Source organism: Poromitra crassiceps (assembly GCF_964638095.1).
Source record: "Poromitra crassiceps genome assembly, chromosome: 3".
NCBI classification, from domain to species: domain Eukaryota; kingdom Metazoa; phylum Chordata; class Actinopteri; order Beryciformes; family Melamphaidae; genus Poromitra; species Poromitra crassiceps.
In genome coordinates, this window is record NC_139625.1 from 89,457,623 (window position 1) to 89,476,053 (window position 18,431).

An 18,431-nucleotide genomic window follows, 5' to 3' on the forward strand; every position below is an offset into this window, starting at 1 on the left:
TGGCTGGTATCATTCTACTTGAAATGATGGTAAAATGCATTATTTTTAGTAAAATAACATGTAAATAACATCTCTGCCCAGTACGTTATTGGAGAGCCTGCTCTCTCCTGTTCTCTGCACAGTATGTTGTTGGAGAGCCTGCTCTCTCCTGTTCTCTGCCCAGTACGTTGTTAGAGAGCCTGCTCTCCTGTTCTCTGCCCAGTACGTTGTTGTTCTCTGCCCAGTACGTTGTTAGAGAGCCTGCTCTCCTGTTCTCTGCCCAGTACGTTGTTAGATAGCCTGCTCTCTCCTGTTCTCTGCCCAGTACGTTGTTAGATAGCCTGCTCTCTCCTGTTCTCTGCCCTGTACGTTGTTAGAGAGCCTGCTCTCTCCTGTTCTCTGCCCAGTACGTTGTTAGAGAGCCTGCTCTCTCCTGTTCTCTGCCCTGTACGTTGTTAGAGAGCCTGCTCTCTCCTGTTCTCAGCCCAGTACGTTGTTGGAGAGCCTGCTCTCTCCTGTTCTCTGCCCAGTACGTTGTTAGAGAGCCTGCTCTCTCCTGTTCTCTGCCCAGTACGTTGTTAGAGAGCCTGCTCTCTCCTGTTCTCTGCCCAGTACGTTGTTAGATAGCCTGCTCTCTCCTGTTCTCTGCCCAGTACGTTGTTAGAGAGCCTGCTCTCTCCTGTTCTCTGCCCAGTACGTTGTTAGATAGCCTGCTCTCTCCTGTTCTCTGCCCAGTACGTTGTTAGATAGCCTGCTCTCTCCTGTTCTCTGCCCAGTACGTTGTTAGATAGCCTGCTCTCTCCTGTTCTCTGCCCAGTACGTTGTTAGAGAGCCTGCTCTCTCCTGTTCTCTGCCCTGTACGTTGTTAGAGAGCCTGCTCTCTCCTGTTCTCAGCCCAGTACGTTGTTGGAGAGCCTGCTCTCTCCTGTTCTCTGCCCAGTACGTTGTTAGAGAGCCTGCTCTCTCCTGTTCTCTGCCCAGTACGTTGTTAGAGAGCCTGCTCTCTCCTGTTCTCAGCCCAGTACGTTGTTAGAGAGCCTGCTCTCTCCTGTTCTCTGCCCAGTACGTTGTTGGAGAGCCTGCTCTCTCCTGTTCTCTGCCCAGTACGTTGTTAGAGAGCCTGCTCTCTCCTGTTCTCTGCCCAGTACGTTGTTAGAGAGCCTGCTCTCTCCTGTTCTCTGCCCAGTACGTTGTTAGAGAGCCTGCTCTCTCCTGGTCTCTGCCCAGTACGTTGTTAGAGAGCCTGCTCTCTCCTGTTCTCTGCCCAGTACGTTGTTAGATAGCCTGCTCTCTCCTGTTCTCTGCCCAGTACGTTGTTAGAGAGCCTGCTCTCTCCTGTTCTCTGCCCAGTACGTTGTTAGAGAGCCTGCTCTCTCCTGTTCTCTGCCCAGTACGTTGTTGGAGAGCCTGCTCTCTCCTGTTCTCTGCCCAGTACATTGTTAGAGAGCCTGCTCTCTCCTGTTCTCTGCCCAGTACGTTGTTAGAGAGCCTGCTCTCTCCTGTTCTCTGCCCAGTACGTTGTTAGAGAGCCTGCTCTCTCCTGTTCTCTGCCCAGTACGTTGTTAGAGAGCCTGCTCTCTCCTGTTCTCTGCCCAGTACGTTGTTAGAGAGCCTGCTCTCTCCTGTTCTCTGCCCAGTACGTTGTTAGAGAGCCTGCTCTCTCCTGTTCTCTGCCCAGTACGTTGTTAGAGAGCCTGCTCTCTCCTGTTCTCTGCCCAGTACGTTGTTAGAGAGCCTGCTCTCTCCACGGGCCTCTACCCCATGGGCCCCAGTGCAAACCGCACTGCCTGCACTGTCTAGATGTACACCCCTGAAGCTAGGCTCACATGAACATAATCTGTCATTCTCATGAGAAGCAGTGTGAGAGAAAGTTGAGTGGTGAAAACAGAGATACTTGATACACGCTCTGAATAAAACCTATGGTGTAAAGACCTTAGTACAACTCTTATTCTGACTGTACACCCACACGTTGTGACAAGATGACAAAAACTAAACTAAACCAGTCTGTATACCTACATTATAGGCCTTTTCAACTTGACAACATAAACATGCAAAGCCTTCCTTCCTGTTCCAGTATTTGCTAATACAATAACTGACAGCAAATAAACTTGAGTCCAAGCTGTTCCCTAGCAACATCATTCTGGTGAAACGGGCACCTCAAGGGCCTCATTTGGTCTCTGTAGCCCACTTTACACAGACCTGCTCTTCGTGAGCACGTGGCTATCGTGTGGTCACAGAAGCTTAGATGAAGCACAGATGTGGCACAGCACTGAAGTGGGAGAGTGATGATTAGCCTCTATTCCACAGCAAAGGCAATAGAGTGCATTAGCCATGAGCTAGGCCTCTGACGAGCTAGCCCTCTGACGAGCTAGCCCTCTGACGAGCTAGCCCTCTGACGAGCTAGGCCTCTGACGAGCTAACCCTCTGACGAGCTAGGCCTCTGACGAGCTAACCCTCTGACGAGCTAGCCCTCTGACGAGCTAGGCCTCTGACGAGCTAGCCCTCTGACGAGCTAGGCCTCTGACGAGCTAACCCTCTGACGAGCTAGCCCTCTGACGAGCTAGGCCTCTGACGAGCTAGGCCTCTGACGAGCTAGCCCTCTGACGAGCTAGGCGACGAGCTAGCCCTCTGACGAGCTAGCCCTCTGACGAGCTAGCCCTCTGACGAGCTAGCCCTCTGACGAGCGTCCTCTGACGAGCTAGCCCTCTGACGAGCTAGCCCTCTGACGAGCTAGCCCTCTGATGAGCTAGCCCTCTGGAAGGAGCTGAATTATTGAGTCCAGAGAGACAGAGCAAGGCAATGGCCCGTCCATTCCACTGTTCAGAATAGCCATTAGTCTTTCATTCTGCAGGCCATGTATGTCTGTGAAGCAGAAGTGAGTGAGAGTACTCTACAGCTGCTTCTATCTAGCTATAGCCTGTACATTTAGCACATTAACACGTTCAATTTGTTTTAAATGAAAACTTTTTTATTATTATTCTACGTTTTCTATTCTATTACTTCAAGAATTGCTACCGGAATGATCAGTGTTTTGTTGCGCTGTTCTCTATGTGTGGTAGCTGTTCTCTATGTGTGGTAGCAGTAATGTAATAAATGTGGGTTTTGTCCTTAATTAGCAGGAACACTGCTATTAGTGTCCAAGCCTTTGAATAATCGCAGGTGTAATGGTGTGTACAGTAGTACTACAAAAAGAGCAATCAATTAAATAATCAAATAGATAAATGTATAAGTGATTCATAAAAAGGAGAGGAGGGTTACAAGCAATGACTGTAGGGGCACCCAGCCATACCAAGACAAGCAAGGCTTCCATTCAGTTGAAGAAGCACACAGGGCTAGACTGTAGCTTAAGGGGCTGTGTGCACATCATCATACAACGCGCTTATTTCAAAAAGAACGCTTTGGAAATCATGTCGAGAGCACTTCCAGAAAAGCGCACAGAGGTTTTTTTGTTTTGTTTGTTTTTTAGCGGGTTTCCCCCCGCTGCCGTGCGCACGCCAACGACATCAGGACGCGGAGGTGGACCCGGGTATAGCAGCTAGTTTCCTCTGTTTGTTGTTGTTGATTGTTCGCACTGTAAACATGAAAGCCAGATTATTAGCAATTCTGGCAGCAGCAGAGTTTGGAGATGCTCCTGCTAGGAGAAGGAAGAGGAGAGTCGTGTAGACCCGCCTCTTCATCGATTTGATTGGTCAGTCGAAACCCAGTGGAAAAAGTGACAGTGACGAGCAGCGCCTTTTCTCCAAATGTTGAACTTTTTTCTGCCTGATACGCCCAGAGCGCCAAAAAACACTAGTAGACGCTACCAGCGCTTAAACGCAAGGTGCGTTAAGAGGAGCTTAGCGCGTCCTTACATAGAGAATGAATTGCAGAAAGGCGCTGGCAGCTCAAATATGTGTACAGCCCCGGAACACGGCCGCTGGCACCTCTCTACACGATGCTGAGTCCTATCTCTACTATAACACTGATAGGAGCACAACATGTGATGACACCTAAATATGTTCACTAGCAACTGATCAAATCTAATATCATAAACGTACATACAGTGGCAGCCACCTTGAATTGCTGCTCCCAGCTCGATCCCAGCCAGCTGCCATACCGAAGAATTGACCTTCGGGAGAGCCTTGATTGGGCGATTACATTGTCAACTACGGTGCAGGTCCCTGATTGACCCGGTTCCATTCTAGTTTGTGGAAATGGCTGAAACAGAATCTGAGGTCACGTGATCAGGATGGTTTTAGCAGGCTACTAGTTGGTGCTAAGGGACAGTTAAGTAGTTAACACGGTGTTCCCTCTGCTATGCAGGTGTTAAGGCTCAGAACTTAGTTAACACGGTGTTCCCTCTGCTATGCAGGTGTTAAGGCTCAGAACTTAGTTAACACGGTGTTCCCTCTGCTATGCAGGTGTTAAGGCTCAGAACTTAGTTAACACGGTGTTCCCTCTGCTATGCAGGTGTTAAGGCTCAGAACTTAGTTAACACGGTGTTCCCTCTGCTATGCAGGTGTTAAGGCTCAGAACTTAGTTAACACGGTGTTCCCTCTGCTATGCAGGTGTTAAGGCTCAGAACTTAGTTAACACGGTGTTCCCTCTGCTATGCAGGTGTTAAGGCTCAGAACTTAGTTAACACGGTGTTCCCTCTGCTATGCAGGTGTTAAGGCTCAGAACTTAGTTAACACGGTGTTCCCTCTGCTATGCAGGTGTTAAGGCTCAGAACTTAGTTAACACGGTGTTCCCTCTGCTATGCAGGTGTTAAGGCTCAGAACTTAGTTAACACGGTGTTCCCTCTGCTATGCAGGTGTTAAGGCTCAGAACTTAGTTAACACGGTGTTCCCTCTGCTATGCAGGTGTTAAGGCTCAGAACTTAGTTAACACGGTGTTCCCTCTGCTATGCAGGTGTTAAGGCTCAGAACTTAATTAACACGGTGTTCCCATTTTTATTTTATTATATTGCTTTTATTCCCGTATTGCTTCTTATTTCCGTATTGTTTTTTATTCCTGTAGCCACCTTGTAGTTTTTTAGTTCTTTATGTCCCGAGGACTATGGGTGAAAACTAGCTTCGGCTAATCCCGGCATATTTACTGTTGACATGTATGGATGATTAATATGTGTAAACCGTTTTATTAATGTGCACTGTCCTGTCCAACTCAACAATAAATTAAACTAAACTAAACACGGTGTTCCCTCTGCAGGTGTTAAGGCTCAGGACTTTAACACGGTGTTCCCTCTCCTATGTAGGTGTTGGCTCAGGACTTTCTTCTAACATTCACCTCTTGTCTTCCCTCTCCTCCCTTCCTTCAGGTATAACCACGGTGCTGACCATGACCACCATCAACACCCACCTGAGGGAGACCCTGCCCAAGATCCCCTATGTCAAGGCCATCGACATTTACCTGATGGGCTGCTTCGTCTTCGTATTCCTGGCCCTGTTGGAGTATGCCTTTGTCAACTACATCTTCTTCGGTCGAGGGCCTCATCTGCAGAAGAAGAAGGCGGAGAATTTGGTGAAATCCAACAATGAGAAGAGCAGATTGGAAAGCAACAAAGTGCAGGTGGGACAAGGGCTTTAGCGTGCACTTCTCTATATATCTCAGGCTCTTGCATCAGATTTATGGCCCTATCTTAACCCATTGATACCTGATGCAGCATTTGTGTGTGTATCCCTTTAAGACCGCGAAACACGTCATACGCGGTCTTAAAGGGATACACACACAAATGAGGGATATACACACAAATGCTGCATCAGGTATCAATGGGTTAAAGCGGTGCATGACCATATCCCAACGTCTGGCCGTGTGCGAGCTGCGTGCACTGGAAATACTGGAAATGAGTGGGCACTCTATTTCTAGTCACAATAATTTGGCATCGTATAGGGGTTTAACATTAACACACTCAAAGATATCACCACAAACTAGAAGTGTACATTTTGTTTGGGCTTATTGTTAGCATATAGCAGCATGACTTTAGCAATGAGGGTAGGCTCACCTCTTTCAGCACGTGCTGGTGTCCCCGCACGTCACACAGGTGCTTCTGTGATAGTAAATTATTGATTGAGTGCTTATTGATTGATTGCTTATGATCTATGGCTCTTCTAAGATGTATTTTGTGAACTATGCTCTTCATCATTGCAGAACATTCCTGTATAGGGAGAACATGTATCTTGCCTTGAGTGAGTAGACATCAGATTGTTGTGTCTTGTGAACATCAGATTGACTACTGACGTCATGGAAATGTACTGAGTTGGAGAGAAGTTGTATAAGCAGTGGAAAAGTACTGCCCTCCAAGGTGTTATGTTGACGTAGAATAAATCCTCCTAAATACACTTGAAACGGGTATCTCATTATTGATGGATCAGCAGGGCATTTCAGCAATTTTTCTCTCACACTTCCCTGGACCATCACAAGCAGGGGAGCTACTCCTGTCCATCAGCTGCTGTGGCGATCAGCTGTTTGTGGTGTGCTCCTCAACCACACAAAGAGTTGGCTGCCAACACAGCTTGACTAGGTGGCTATAAACGTACAAATGTTTGGGGGGGGGATAGCATGATCCTCTGACATGCTGAAACTCTTCACTGTCAGGTTAAAAGAAGCGGCTGGCGAATTCACATGTATGGGAGGAAGCATGTGCTGGTCTTTGGCTCTCCAGATCGGCAGAGGGGGAGGAGCAACGACTGGGACAGCAGGGGGAATTGGCCAAGTACAATTGATGAGAAGGAAAAAAATATTCCATAGTCCATCATTAACCCATTGGTGTATCCCTTTAAGAGCGCGGTTCGCGGTCTTAAAGGGATATACACACACAAATGAGGGATATACACGCAAATGCTGCATCAGGTAGCAATGGGTTAAGCCATTAACCTTCTTCTGAGTCCCATGTTGAATGGCGTTGCAGATGGCGTCCGCACCAAGCATTTCTCCACGCCCGCTTCCCGCAGCTCGCCAATGCTTCCCGCAGCTCGCCAATGCTCAATCCAACAACAAAATAGTGACTATGATTGACCACGTGGAGCTTTTCCTCATGTTTAGAAACAGATTAACTGGTTTATTGAGACATCTCTAGAAGGGTCAAACCGGCAAATAGCCGGACCTGATTCAACGGGTATGGTCCAGACTTCATGTTTAGAAGGGGCTTATGTTTGGATATTGTAGACTACAGTTGGCCGTATGTTACATATGGGAAACACTGGCAGTTTTCACTGGTTAATTAAGGTGTGGTAGGTGTAGTGGTTGGATGGAATGGAACCTGTATCCTCTTGGGTCATGATGGAAAATGTCGGTTCATTTGAAAACGTGTTAATTTCAAAATGTTGGTTGTTTAGGCAACTAAAACAACTTAGTTAAAGCCCCCCCCCCCCCCCCTCCAGTGTATTTTGTCATTTTTTGAAGATATTTCATGTGTTGGTGAATCATGACCTGGTCTGTTGATTGGCCACACTGTTCACACAGTCATTTATTTTATTTATTTATTTAATCATTTTTGGACAAATAACCTAGGAGTGATGACGTCAGACATAATGGAACACTATAGTGATTAAGTCATGTGATGAATGATACAGTACATACAATAATAGGCCTACAGTAAATAGCTAGCGTTAGCCTCTGGCATTAGCTAGCCGTTAGCTATGTCATGGGCGTAAAAGCTGCTTGTACAAATGACGGATATAGAGTCGTCTTGGGGGGGAGGACAGGCTCTGCATTGACCTTTGCAGCCTGTTGGGGTTTGGCTGACCTCTGCCCACGTCTCTTCTCAGGTCGACGCCCACGGCAACATCCTCCTGACCAACCTGACCAATGAGATGAGCGGAGCGGATATGATGGGCGCACTCACCGACCCCCGGGCCACCATGTTCTCCTACGACAGCGCCAGCATACAGTATCGCAAGCCCATGACCAGCCGAGACCTGTACGGCCGGCCGGCCATAGACCGCCCCATAGCCCACAAGAAGAGCCGACTGAGGAGGAGGGCCTCGCAGCTCAAAGTCAAGATCCCCGACCTCACAGACGTCAATGCCATAGACAAGTGGTCCCGCGCCATCTTCCCCGTCGCCTTCACCTTTTTCAACCTGGTCTACTGGCTTTACTATGTCAACTAGGGCGGCGATAGCGAGCCGGCGCGGCAACACCGCTGCTAGCAATTTGTTTATCAACCTAGCTAGGTCTTGTACAGTGAGGGCAATGGAAGGGCATTCTATTTAGCCTGTTTGTATAAATTATATCGCGGAATGAGACGAGTCTCGGATGTCTTTTCAATGTAAATAAAATTTAATATACAACATATAAATATATATATATAGATATATATATATATATATAAAAGAGAAGTATAATTTAATAAATTCTCTCACCTTTTGCTGTACTCATCCATACAAAATAGAACTAGACAAAATTAATATGGAATTTAAGACACGGTTAAGGTATGGCATTTCTAAGTCTGAACTTTGTGCCAAATGGACTTTGGTGACTCCAACATTTAGGCAATGATCTTTTATTTATTTTCTCACCTTATTTTATCTCACTTTTTGCATGTGAACTGAACACAACTTTTATTTGCTTATAAGGTTAAAAAAAAATATGAAGAGGGGGGGAAAAGCCCAGTGCAAAAACAGTGGGTAACTAAAATAGTTTTTGCCAGTGTTCCAAACCTCCTCTGACAGTCTGTATGCTGTATGCAGTCAAACCTCCTCTGACAGTCTGTATGCTGTATGCAGTCAAACCTCCTCTGACAGTCTGTATGCTGTATGCAGTATGCTGAAGAACAGCTTACCCTGCTCTTCATAAATGATTATTTTGGGATTAAGCTGAGTGCATGCATCTGCTTCCTGCACTGTAAAACAAAGTCTGTTTTCTTTCCTTTCTGTACATACCGGTAGCTTTGTATCTGCTTCCTGCACTGTAAAAGAAAGTCTGTTTTCTTTCCTTCTGTACATAGCTTTGCAGGGCTCTGTTGAGCCTCCCTGTATTTATAATCATTACATGTATGCTTTTGAACAATCATTGCATTTAAGGTAAGTACAGGACAGGACAGATGTTAATTGGATCTTCGACAAATCTCACAAAAACTAAATTTCTTCTCAATTTGTATCTACAGTATTCTCACAGCGTCTGTGAGCATGTAAAATGTAATTTTCTTTAAAAGAAATCAGGTAAAGAATGACCTATGATGTCACCACGCTTTTGCAAACCACATTTAAAATTTCAAGCCCTGATAACATACGCTGTGGGTGGGTGTCGAAACCTTTGGTGACAGCTCAAAGTGACAGACTTGTGAAACAAGTCAAAATTATTGCAGTATTGGTCTCGGATAAATGAAGTGATATGAAACTGTTGCAAGCAGGCATCTGTTAGCTTTGCATAGAGCTTTACTGACCTGATCTTTTACTTTTCATGTCCCTGTGTGACTGACATGTACTGTAGCCTCTCCTCTCTCCCTCTCTCTTTTCATAGTCCACTTTCCTGGCTGATTCCAACTCCGCCCAGCTGTGCTCCTTCACTCAAGTGAGCTCCATCGGTAATGAATGGAGCTCTCCATGGTGCTGAACCTGTGTTCATTCATTTTGGCCACTAATTAGCCATTTTGCCCAATTTGTCAGCCCTAATTACTTCATTCAGAAATCTGGCTCCATTAGGTCACCCGCAGGGCTGCTCTTTACACTTTTTTTTACAGATTCGGTGCGATCACATGCAAATGTCATAGCTGTGGCTGAACACAATTTCTGCTCACTTACTCATACACACACACACCTCTGTGGTTAACACTTGTTATGGGAGTGGAAACTTGTGTTCAGCAGGATAATCTTCACAAATGAGTACCACTTTTATGACTTTTGAAGCGTAAATGCATTTTTTTATGCGATTTTCAGAAAACCCTTCAGAAGTCATAAAAGTGGTCCTCATTTGTGAAAATCATCCTGCTGAACGCAAATTTCCACTCCCATAAACTTGTGTTAACCACAGACCTTATTTCATGCATTTAACCGAAATCCCCATATCCCATAGCGTTTTCCTCTTAGGAACCAGCATGGTGGCGATTTGCTACTTCCGACTCCTTCCTGCGGTACTCTACTACAGTCACTTTACACAGTTTACAGCCACAAATATGGCCACCAGCATAGGTGGTACCCAATTCTTTCAATTGTGAAGAAACCGAATATGCAATATGATTGTGTGACGTCATTTGATCTTACTCTATGAATCTCCAATGGATGCCAAAAATGTTGTGGTGTAGTAATAGTGGCTTGATGCCGCCTGTGTTATCAGGGCTTCAAAAATAAATACAAATAAAATAAAGGCAAAAAAAATGCATAATCAGATAGGCTTCTACAGGACACAATAGTAGCAGTGTGCTCTTTCCTCATGGCTGAATATTGTGCCTTTAACAAGAATCTCAATATTTTCACAGGGTTTAACTTAACTTATATCTAGTGAGTAGAATTTAAAACAAATCAACTTGTACTTTTTTAGACGAAGAAAAGAAGAAGAGACAACATAACAGCGGCGGACTCCTGAGATGTTTTCCGAGGTTCTAAAAGTTAAAGTACCATATTATCTAAGAGTAGATTGTAGTAAGACATTTCAGCATTACGATGACAATCTTTGAATTTAATGCTGAAAAAAAAAATCTCCTGCGAGATTGGTTTCCACGCTGTTGGCGTTGGACGGACGAACAGGTGAAAAAATAAAAAGTAAACACAAAAAATGGCTCGACTTTCTTCACAAAAGACTCCCAAAGCAGATGGGGAACGTTCTCTTTGGACCGGACCTAATGGAAGCCACGGACAACTGGTTTTCCCTGGAGGCTCTCGGGGGAGGACGTGCTCAACTCATTTGTGTAAAATTACTGTACAATTTTTCCCTCATGCTCTATAGCCTATGTGCTCCCATGTGTAATGGTATGTGTGTGTTTGTGTGTGTGTGTGCACTTGTATAGCTATCTTAGTGAGGACCAATTTGAGTTTTATGCCTGGGAAAGCGAGGACTTTATGAAAGTGAGGACATTTTGGGCGGTCCTCACTTTCTCACACACCTTCAAAGAGCTGTTTGAAGGTTAAGACTGGGTTTTAAGGCTTAGCTATAGTTAGAATTGGGTTTAGGTTAGGGTTACAGGGTTCCTACACATTTTCAATAAAAACATTCCATACTTTTTCCAGACCTTGATTTGTTTTTGAAGATTTTGTCTGGTGTTCAATATGATTATTAGATCGACAACTTTCCCCTGGTCATATTGTATCAATGAAGATTGTTCTTCACAGCCACACATATCAGAATATGTGAGATGATTAGCAGGGTTCTAATAAACTCCATATTTTTTCCAGGAAGACCCTATGTTCTTGACTGGATGTGATTTTGGTGCAGACCCTATGTTCTGGACTGGATGTGATTTTGGTGCAGGCCCTATGTTCTGGACTGGATGTGATTTTGGTGCAGACACTATGTTCTGGACTGGATGTGATTATGGTGCAGACCCTCAATATGTTATTGACTGGATGTGATTATGGTACAGATCCTATGTTCTGGACTGGATGTGATTATGGTGCAGACCCTATGTTCTGGACTGGATGTGATTATGGTGCAGACCCTATGTTCTGGACTGGATGTGATTATGGTACAGATCCTATGTTCTGGACTGGATGTGATTTTGGTGCAGACCCTATGTTCTGGACTGGATGTGATTTTGGTGCAGACCCTATGTTCTGGACTGGATGTGATTTTGGTGCAGACCCTATGTTCTGGACTGGATGTGATTTTGGTGCAGGCCCTATGTTCTGGACTGGATGTGATTTTGGTGCAGACACTATGTTCTGGACTGGATGTGATTATGGTGCAGACCCTCAAGATGTTATTGACTGGATGTGATTATGGTACAGATCCTATGTTCTGGACTGGATGTGATTATGGTGCAGACCCTATGTTCTGGACTGGATGTGATTATGGTGCAGACCCTATGTTCTGGACTGGATGTGATTATGGTACAGATCCTATGTTCTGGACTGGATGTGATTTTGGTGCAGACCCTATGTTCTGGACTGGATGTGATTTTGGTGCAGACACTATGTTCTGGACTGGATGTGATATGGTGCAGACCCTCAAGATGTTATTGACTGGATGTGATTATGGTACAGATCCTATGTTCTGGACTGGATGTGATTATGGTGCAGACCCTATGTTCTGGACTGGATGTGATCATGGTACAGATCCTATGTTCTGGACTGGATGTGATTATGGTACAGATCCTATGTTCTGGACTGGATGTGATCATGGTACAGATCCTATGTTCTGGACTGGATGTGATTATGGTACAGATCCTATGTGCTGGACTGGATATGATTATGGTACAGATCCTATGTTCTGGACTGGATGTGATTTTGGTGGGTATGTGATATAATGCATGCTGACAGCAGCTGGGTCATCTGAACATTATTCTTAACATCAACGCAAAGTGTGGACTCAAAGTGGCTACACAACAACATCAAAGCTAGAACTATTCAAGACCTTGAAATAATCAAATTAATTTTCAACACTTTTTCAGACTTTCCTGAAAGGAACCCTGAAGTTAGGCCTTTAGTTGTTATGGTTACGATTAGGGTTATAGGCATTATGTCAATGAATGTCCTCACTAAGATAGCTGTGTGTGTGTGTGTGTGTGTGTGTGTGTGTGTGTGTGTGTGTGTGTGTGTGTGTGTGTGTGTGTGTGTGTGTGTGTGTGTGTGTGTGTGTGTGTGTGTGTGTGTGTGTGTGTGTGTCTGTGTGTGTGTGTGTGTGTGTGTGTGTGTGTGTGTGTGTGTCTGTGTGTGTGTGTGTGTGTGTGTGTGTGTGTGTGTGTGTGTGTCTGTGTGTGTGTGTGTGTGTGTGTGTGTGTGTGTGTGTGTGTGTGTGTGTGTGTGTGTGTGTGTGTGTGTGTGTGTGTGTGTGTCTTTCTGCTTGGGGAAGTGTGCAGGCAAACGGGAGAAATGATGCGTGAATGGGCGTGTGAATGTGTAGCCTGTGGGCTGCGAAGGGGAGCACAGTACGCCATGTAAGAGGGAGAGGACACAAAAATACAAATTCTTTGTTTGAAATTGTATGGACTTCAAAGAATAGAATTCAAATAAAACTACTGACATCTCTACCAACTTGGGACAGTGATGTGCATTGCATTTAAATGAACAGTTGACAAAATTCCTTGCTGCTTATATCTGCTAGGGCCGGGCCAAGAGTGGAGATACGGCTCCGTGGTCAATTTCAACATTTACCAGCACACAGAATCTGATGGAACTATCCCTTGTCCCTGACTATATTTTGGAGAGCAATGTAGTAGTATGCATGTAGAGATCTCAGAAGTGTCTGACAGTTGACATATCATTAGGTTTACCAAGTGGGCTCTTCCCATTGCAGATCCAGTTCCATTAAATTAGAGCCATGATGACATGTTCAGAAAGAGCAACAGGAGGAGACACATCTAGACCCACACATCTATATATCTTATTATATCATAAGAGAAGTCTCTGTGTGCGTGTGAGTGAGTGAGTGAGTGAGTGAGTGAGTGAGTGAGTGAGCAGAATTTTGTCCGGCCGGGGCTGTGCCGTTTTACGTGCGATCGGCTGAAACTTTCAGGGGTTGTAAAGAGCACCCATGCTCCATCCATCCATGGAGCCAGATTTTTTAATTAGGTTATTGCCCTAATCACCTAATGATCTGATTTCATGGTCTTTGTCTGTTTGTTTGTTTGTTTGTTTGTTTGTTTGTTTGTTTGTTTCTTTGTTTGTTTCAAGTTCTGTGTTCGGCCACAGCTATGCCGTTTTACGTGCGATCGGGCTGAAACCAGGGTGAAATCAGGGTGTGTAAGAGGCACCCGTGCGGGTGACCTGAAGTAGCCGGATTTTCTAATTAGGCTAATTAGCTATTGATGTGATGTCATCAGTGATGACGTCATCAGTGATGATGTCATAAGGGCACACATACGCGTGCCTAGTTAGGCTATACAAGTCCAAAATCACCAAACGTATTCTTTCAAAGTGATGTGTCGTAATCAATCTATGCTTGAGTTTGGATCAGCCAACCTTGTCATAATTGTAAGCACAACACATTAATAACGCTGTGTCGCATCAACACAACGTGACATCTCACTGTTATTGTGTGAAATCTCCGTACGTCCAAAATGCTAACTTTTCAGGAATTAAGAGATACATAATGCAAAATTGTGACCCAACAATGACAAGATATTGTACGACGACATAAGATGTGTCACCATTTTTCAGCAACTTCCTCCTTCATCCTTCATTCAAGACATATACAACAAAATATTCATGTTGTAGATTGACAGTATGTGCACTGCTAGCTATCCCACTGTCAGTTACAAATAAAGCTTAAGGTATATACAGAAAGATGTGTCCAGAAATAAGCACCAGCTTATATACAGATATGTACCGGATTTTGTACCCATCACATGTATGAATGCAGATCATAATTGCACAAACGGACCAGATGTACAGAGCCGTGTTATAGTCGAGTCACTATACTACAGTATCTCGAGTCCCCAGTGTTTGAGTCAGAGTCCAAGTCACCAAAGAAGAGTTTGAGTCCAGTCAAGTACAGTTCTCCTTCTGCAGTGTGATGAGCTGCTGATGTGTGCTAATGCACACAGAGTCAGACTGGTTCTGCTGTGTGTTGATGATTCAGATTCAGATTCAGATTCAGACAACTTTATTTATCCCAGAAGGGCAATTCAGTTTCACAGCCTACCCAACACCTTCAAAAGCTCACAGTGAGCTACAAACTTCAGACATGACAGGATGTAATGTAACAGCATGACATAACATAAACAAACAAATCATGTCAGAGATAACAGATCAGCCTCATATAAACATGAACAAGAAATAAAAAGTATACATATATTTCTATATGTAAAGACATGAGGACATGTATAAGAAATAAAAGATATATATCTATATATGTATGAACAAGCCTAACCTGTTCGTCACAGACAGGATACGTACAGCCTGTTGTGCGCTATAAGTGAAGGCATTCATTTAAAATGACTACTGTCTGTGTTTAACAGCCTGACAGCTGAAGGGAAGAAAGAGTTGAAGTACCGGTTGGTTCTCCTAGGGGGCGCATGGGCTGCTGATGGTGAGTCAGACTGGTTCTGCTGTGTGTTGATGAGCTGCTGATGGTGATGTGTGGACAGAGTCAGACTGGGTGTGGATCTGCGGTGTGATGAGCTGCTGATGCTGATGCTGCTGATGATGAGTCAGACTGAGCCCCCTGCCTGGTCATGGCTCCACCACAGTACGCGTTGCATCATGGGCTTACACATTCACAGCATTATATTTTCCTCTGTGATGGTTTTTTAAATGGCAAGCCAGGCAAATGTAATGGAAAGTAATCAGTTAAATTACTTTAATATTGTGATACTTGGATTATGTTACTGATTACAATTTTTAATAGGTCAGTAGAATATGCTAAATTTCCTGACGCAAATTTAATTGTGCTTGCTGTCCTCGACCCCGCCCTTGGATCCAGTATACATGCAGCCCAAATCGGCAATGTTACCTAGGAGGACGTCTCTAGGCAGTTGCAAGGTTGTAGTAACTGGTAGGGTGCTTCCGGCTGGTCTCTAGGGCACTTGTAGATGGTTGCTAGGGTGGACTAAGTAGTTATGGGCGGGCCTATGTGAGTAGAAGCAGGAGGAGCCAAGGAATCCAGGGGCAAAATAATTTTGACTGTAGAAGCTATGGTTCCAAAGTTATAAACCAAAACGTAAAGAGGGCTGTTATAGCGCCACCATCACGTCAATTGGTGTAATTTTTTCGTGGATGGTAAAAGGCCCCTCTGGGAATCTCCCTACCAGGTTTGGTAGCTCCAGGGCGTATGGTTTCTGAGATACAGCAAAAAAAAAAATATATATATATTATTTTAAGTTTTATACAGAACAATAAACGAACAAGATAAACAGGCTCAGACACAGGAAAAGAAGAAGAAAAAAAAATACATACATCATTGAAGATACAGCTAATTTAATGCAAGATTTCTTTAAACCCCTTTCAAGTGAATGGGGGGAAAATTTGTCACTTGATGAATCCCTTAGCAAAGTCAAGCACACCTGTCATCAATGAGCTGCACATTTTATGGTCTGGCATGTCTTTATGGTGTGAAAAATGTGGGAGTTATTACGCGCCAGAATTTGTGGCAGATATAAAGAAGAAGACGAAAGAATATTAAGAATTGTGCCTTGCTTTCAGCAAGCACATAACTAGTAATTGTAACAGATAAAAGTTTTAAGGTAACCCTCCCAACCCTGCTAGATACTAACTAAACACAGAGTATCCCTAGTACTCAGGACTTGAGTACAACACTAATACAGAGTAGGCTATTGCAGAGTATAGTAACAAAGAAAACACTCCAGACCATTGACAGTAAGAGCAGTTGGTAGAGGCGCTGCAGTGATGACCAGGCATCAGCACCTCCTCCTGGACTGAGCAGGGCTGTAGGCACCATGCATTGTGTATGGAAGCAGATGGCAGCTGGCACCATTGAGTGCTTGAAATGCTCTTTGGTTCACCTTAGGGTGCCAGGGTGAGAGGCTGAAGGTGCTCTGCAGCTGCGTCAGCTCATTCAGCTTGGACCTCATGCGCCCATCTGCCACTTCCTCCAGACTTCTTTTTTTTTACCCGTGTGTTGGCATCCCCCACCTTGATGTTACCTTCCTCCAGCACATAGAGTGGTGGTGAAGTGCAAATCATGTTTTGTTTTTTGTTATTTGTTTTTTCTTTATAAAGCTACTCTTGCATATTTAGTTTGCCCAAAAATGGGCGAGTAGTATTTGCACATTGTCACTCTACTGCTTGATTTCAGGGATAAGGATCATTACCTAAAGTAAAGAGCCTGGTTTTATATCTGCTATATTTGTAAAGCGTCATGAGATAACTCTTGTTATGAGTTGGTGCTATAATTGATGGATTAGTAACTAATCTGGATGGGTGTTGGACTGTTGGTCATTTCAGATAAGCACATGGTATATACTGTACATATAGCTCCTTATCACAAGAATGTCAGTTAGCAGATGATCATCACTTTTATGGCATCAACACCTTTAGCAAAACCAGAAATAGACATATTTTAGTTTAGTATATTATGGATGAGTGTTCTATCATCTGCTGGATGCCATCTGGTCTGTTGCAGAGCTAAAACCAAGGAATTAAAAGCATGTTCTGTATTATCCTTTATATACTATCTATTAGCAGTATCAGCATTGATTAGATCAGTGTACCCTAGGGGGTACTTGAGCATGCTTGCCGGGGGTACTTGGAAAGATTTGGGACTACAATTTATGAGGCCATGCCCACACCCCGGCAGTTGAGTGAAAAATATATTTTGTATGGATTTACTTTGTCTGCATATGATACTGAAGGTTCTAGAACACATTTAGGTGCGTGCATCATCAACAGGCATGAGTGAGGGGTACTATCGGCATGGCAAAACAGCTCAAGGGCTACATAAGACAAATCCCAGTCCCGCCATCCTTTTTCCCCACACGCCCACGAGCTGCTCCACACAGAACCAGCTGACACCTCCAAGGCCGTCTGGGTCAGGACAAGATGGAGGGACTAGTGGAAGTCAGCAGAACTATCGAGGCCCCCCGTGGACGTTCCTGGCCAGGACCTGCCTCGAAAGCAATGGACAACCCTCAAGTCAACCGCTTGGGGACCGGCGTCAGATGCTATGGTATAGCAATGAAGAGCTGGGGTCTCGTGGACAGTTCTTCTTGCGAGTGTGGGGACCCGATATGGACTGTAGAACATATAATAGACAATCAGAATCAGAAAGACTTTAATACGGGCACGATGGCTCAGCGGTAGAGCTGTCGCCTCACAGCTAGAAGGTCCTGGGTTCGATTCCCGCCTTGGACGCTGTGGGCGCCGAGGGTGTGTCCCCCCCCATATCCTCAGGTGCCCACTGCCCAGCTGGGCTATCTCGTCAAAAGGGCCCTTCTGTGTGGAGTTTGCATGTTCTCCCCGTGCTCCCCAGGGGTTCCTCCATACAACATCGGTATGGACCCCCACTAAAAAAACATGCAGAAGATGGTCATCTGACCAGTGACGACTACAACCGAAGTTGGTCCCCGGGCGCTGTACACAATAAAGCTGCCCACTGCTCCTGGCTGCCCCCCGGAGGAAGGACAAGCCTGGATGGGATAAATGCAGATATTTCACCGCCCACCGTCAGCATGAGTGTGTGTGGTCGCATGCATGTTGTTGGGTTGTCGTGTGACAAATAAAGACGGAATTTGTCCGTCTAGTTCTTCTCATTATTAGCTGCCCCGAACCTGGTTTGATCGACCTGGACAATGACAGTGACCCTGGCTCGCCTCAACAGAGCTGCAAGTCTAAAGACATACGACAGAACAAGAGAAGAAGTGGCCTAGAATAACATTTATAATTCAGCATCAGGACATCAGGATTGACACTTATTATTTTATTAAT

General features: G+C 44.8%; 1 protein-coding gene across 1 annotated transcript in view; it reads left to right on the forward strand.

The window, feature by feature from the left end:
* The window catches only part of gabrb1 (gamma-aminobutyric acid type A receptor subunit beta1), a gene marked incomplete at both ends in the record, with an annotated part of 128,767 nt that extends 120,701 nt beyond the window's left edge, over positions 1 to 8,066 (forward strand). The window contains 2 exons of the mRNA XM_083634353.1: positions 5,276 to 5,520; positions 7,725 to 8,066. Of these exons, the coding sequence (XP_083490479.1) occupies positions 5,276 to 5,520; positions 7,725 to 8,066 (587 nt within the window). The remainder of the gene's footprint in view (positions 1 to 5,275; positions 5,521 to 7,724) is intronic.
* Positions 8,067 to 18,431: the final 10,365 nt, after the last annotated feature.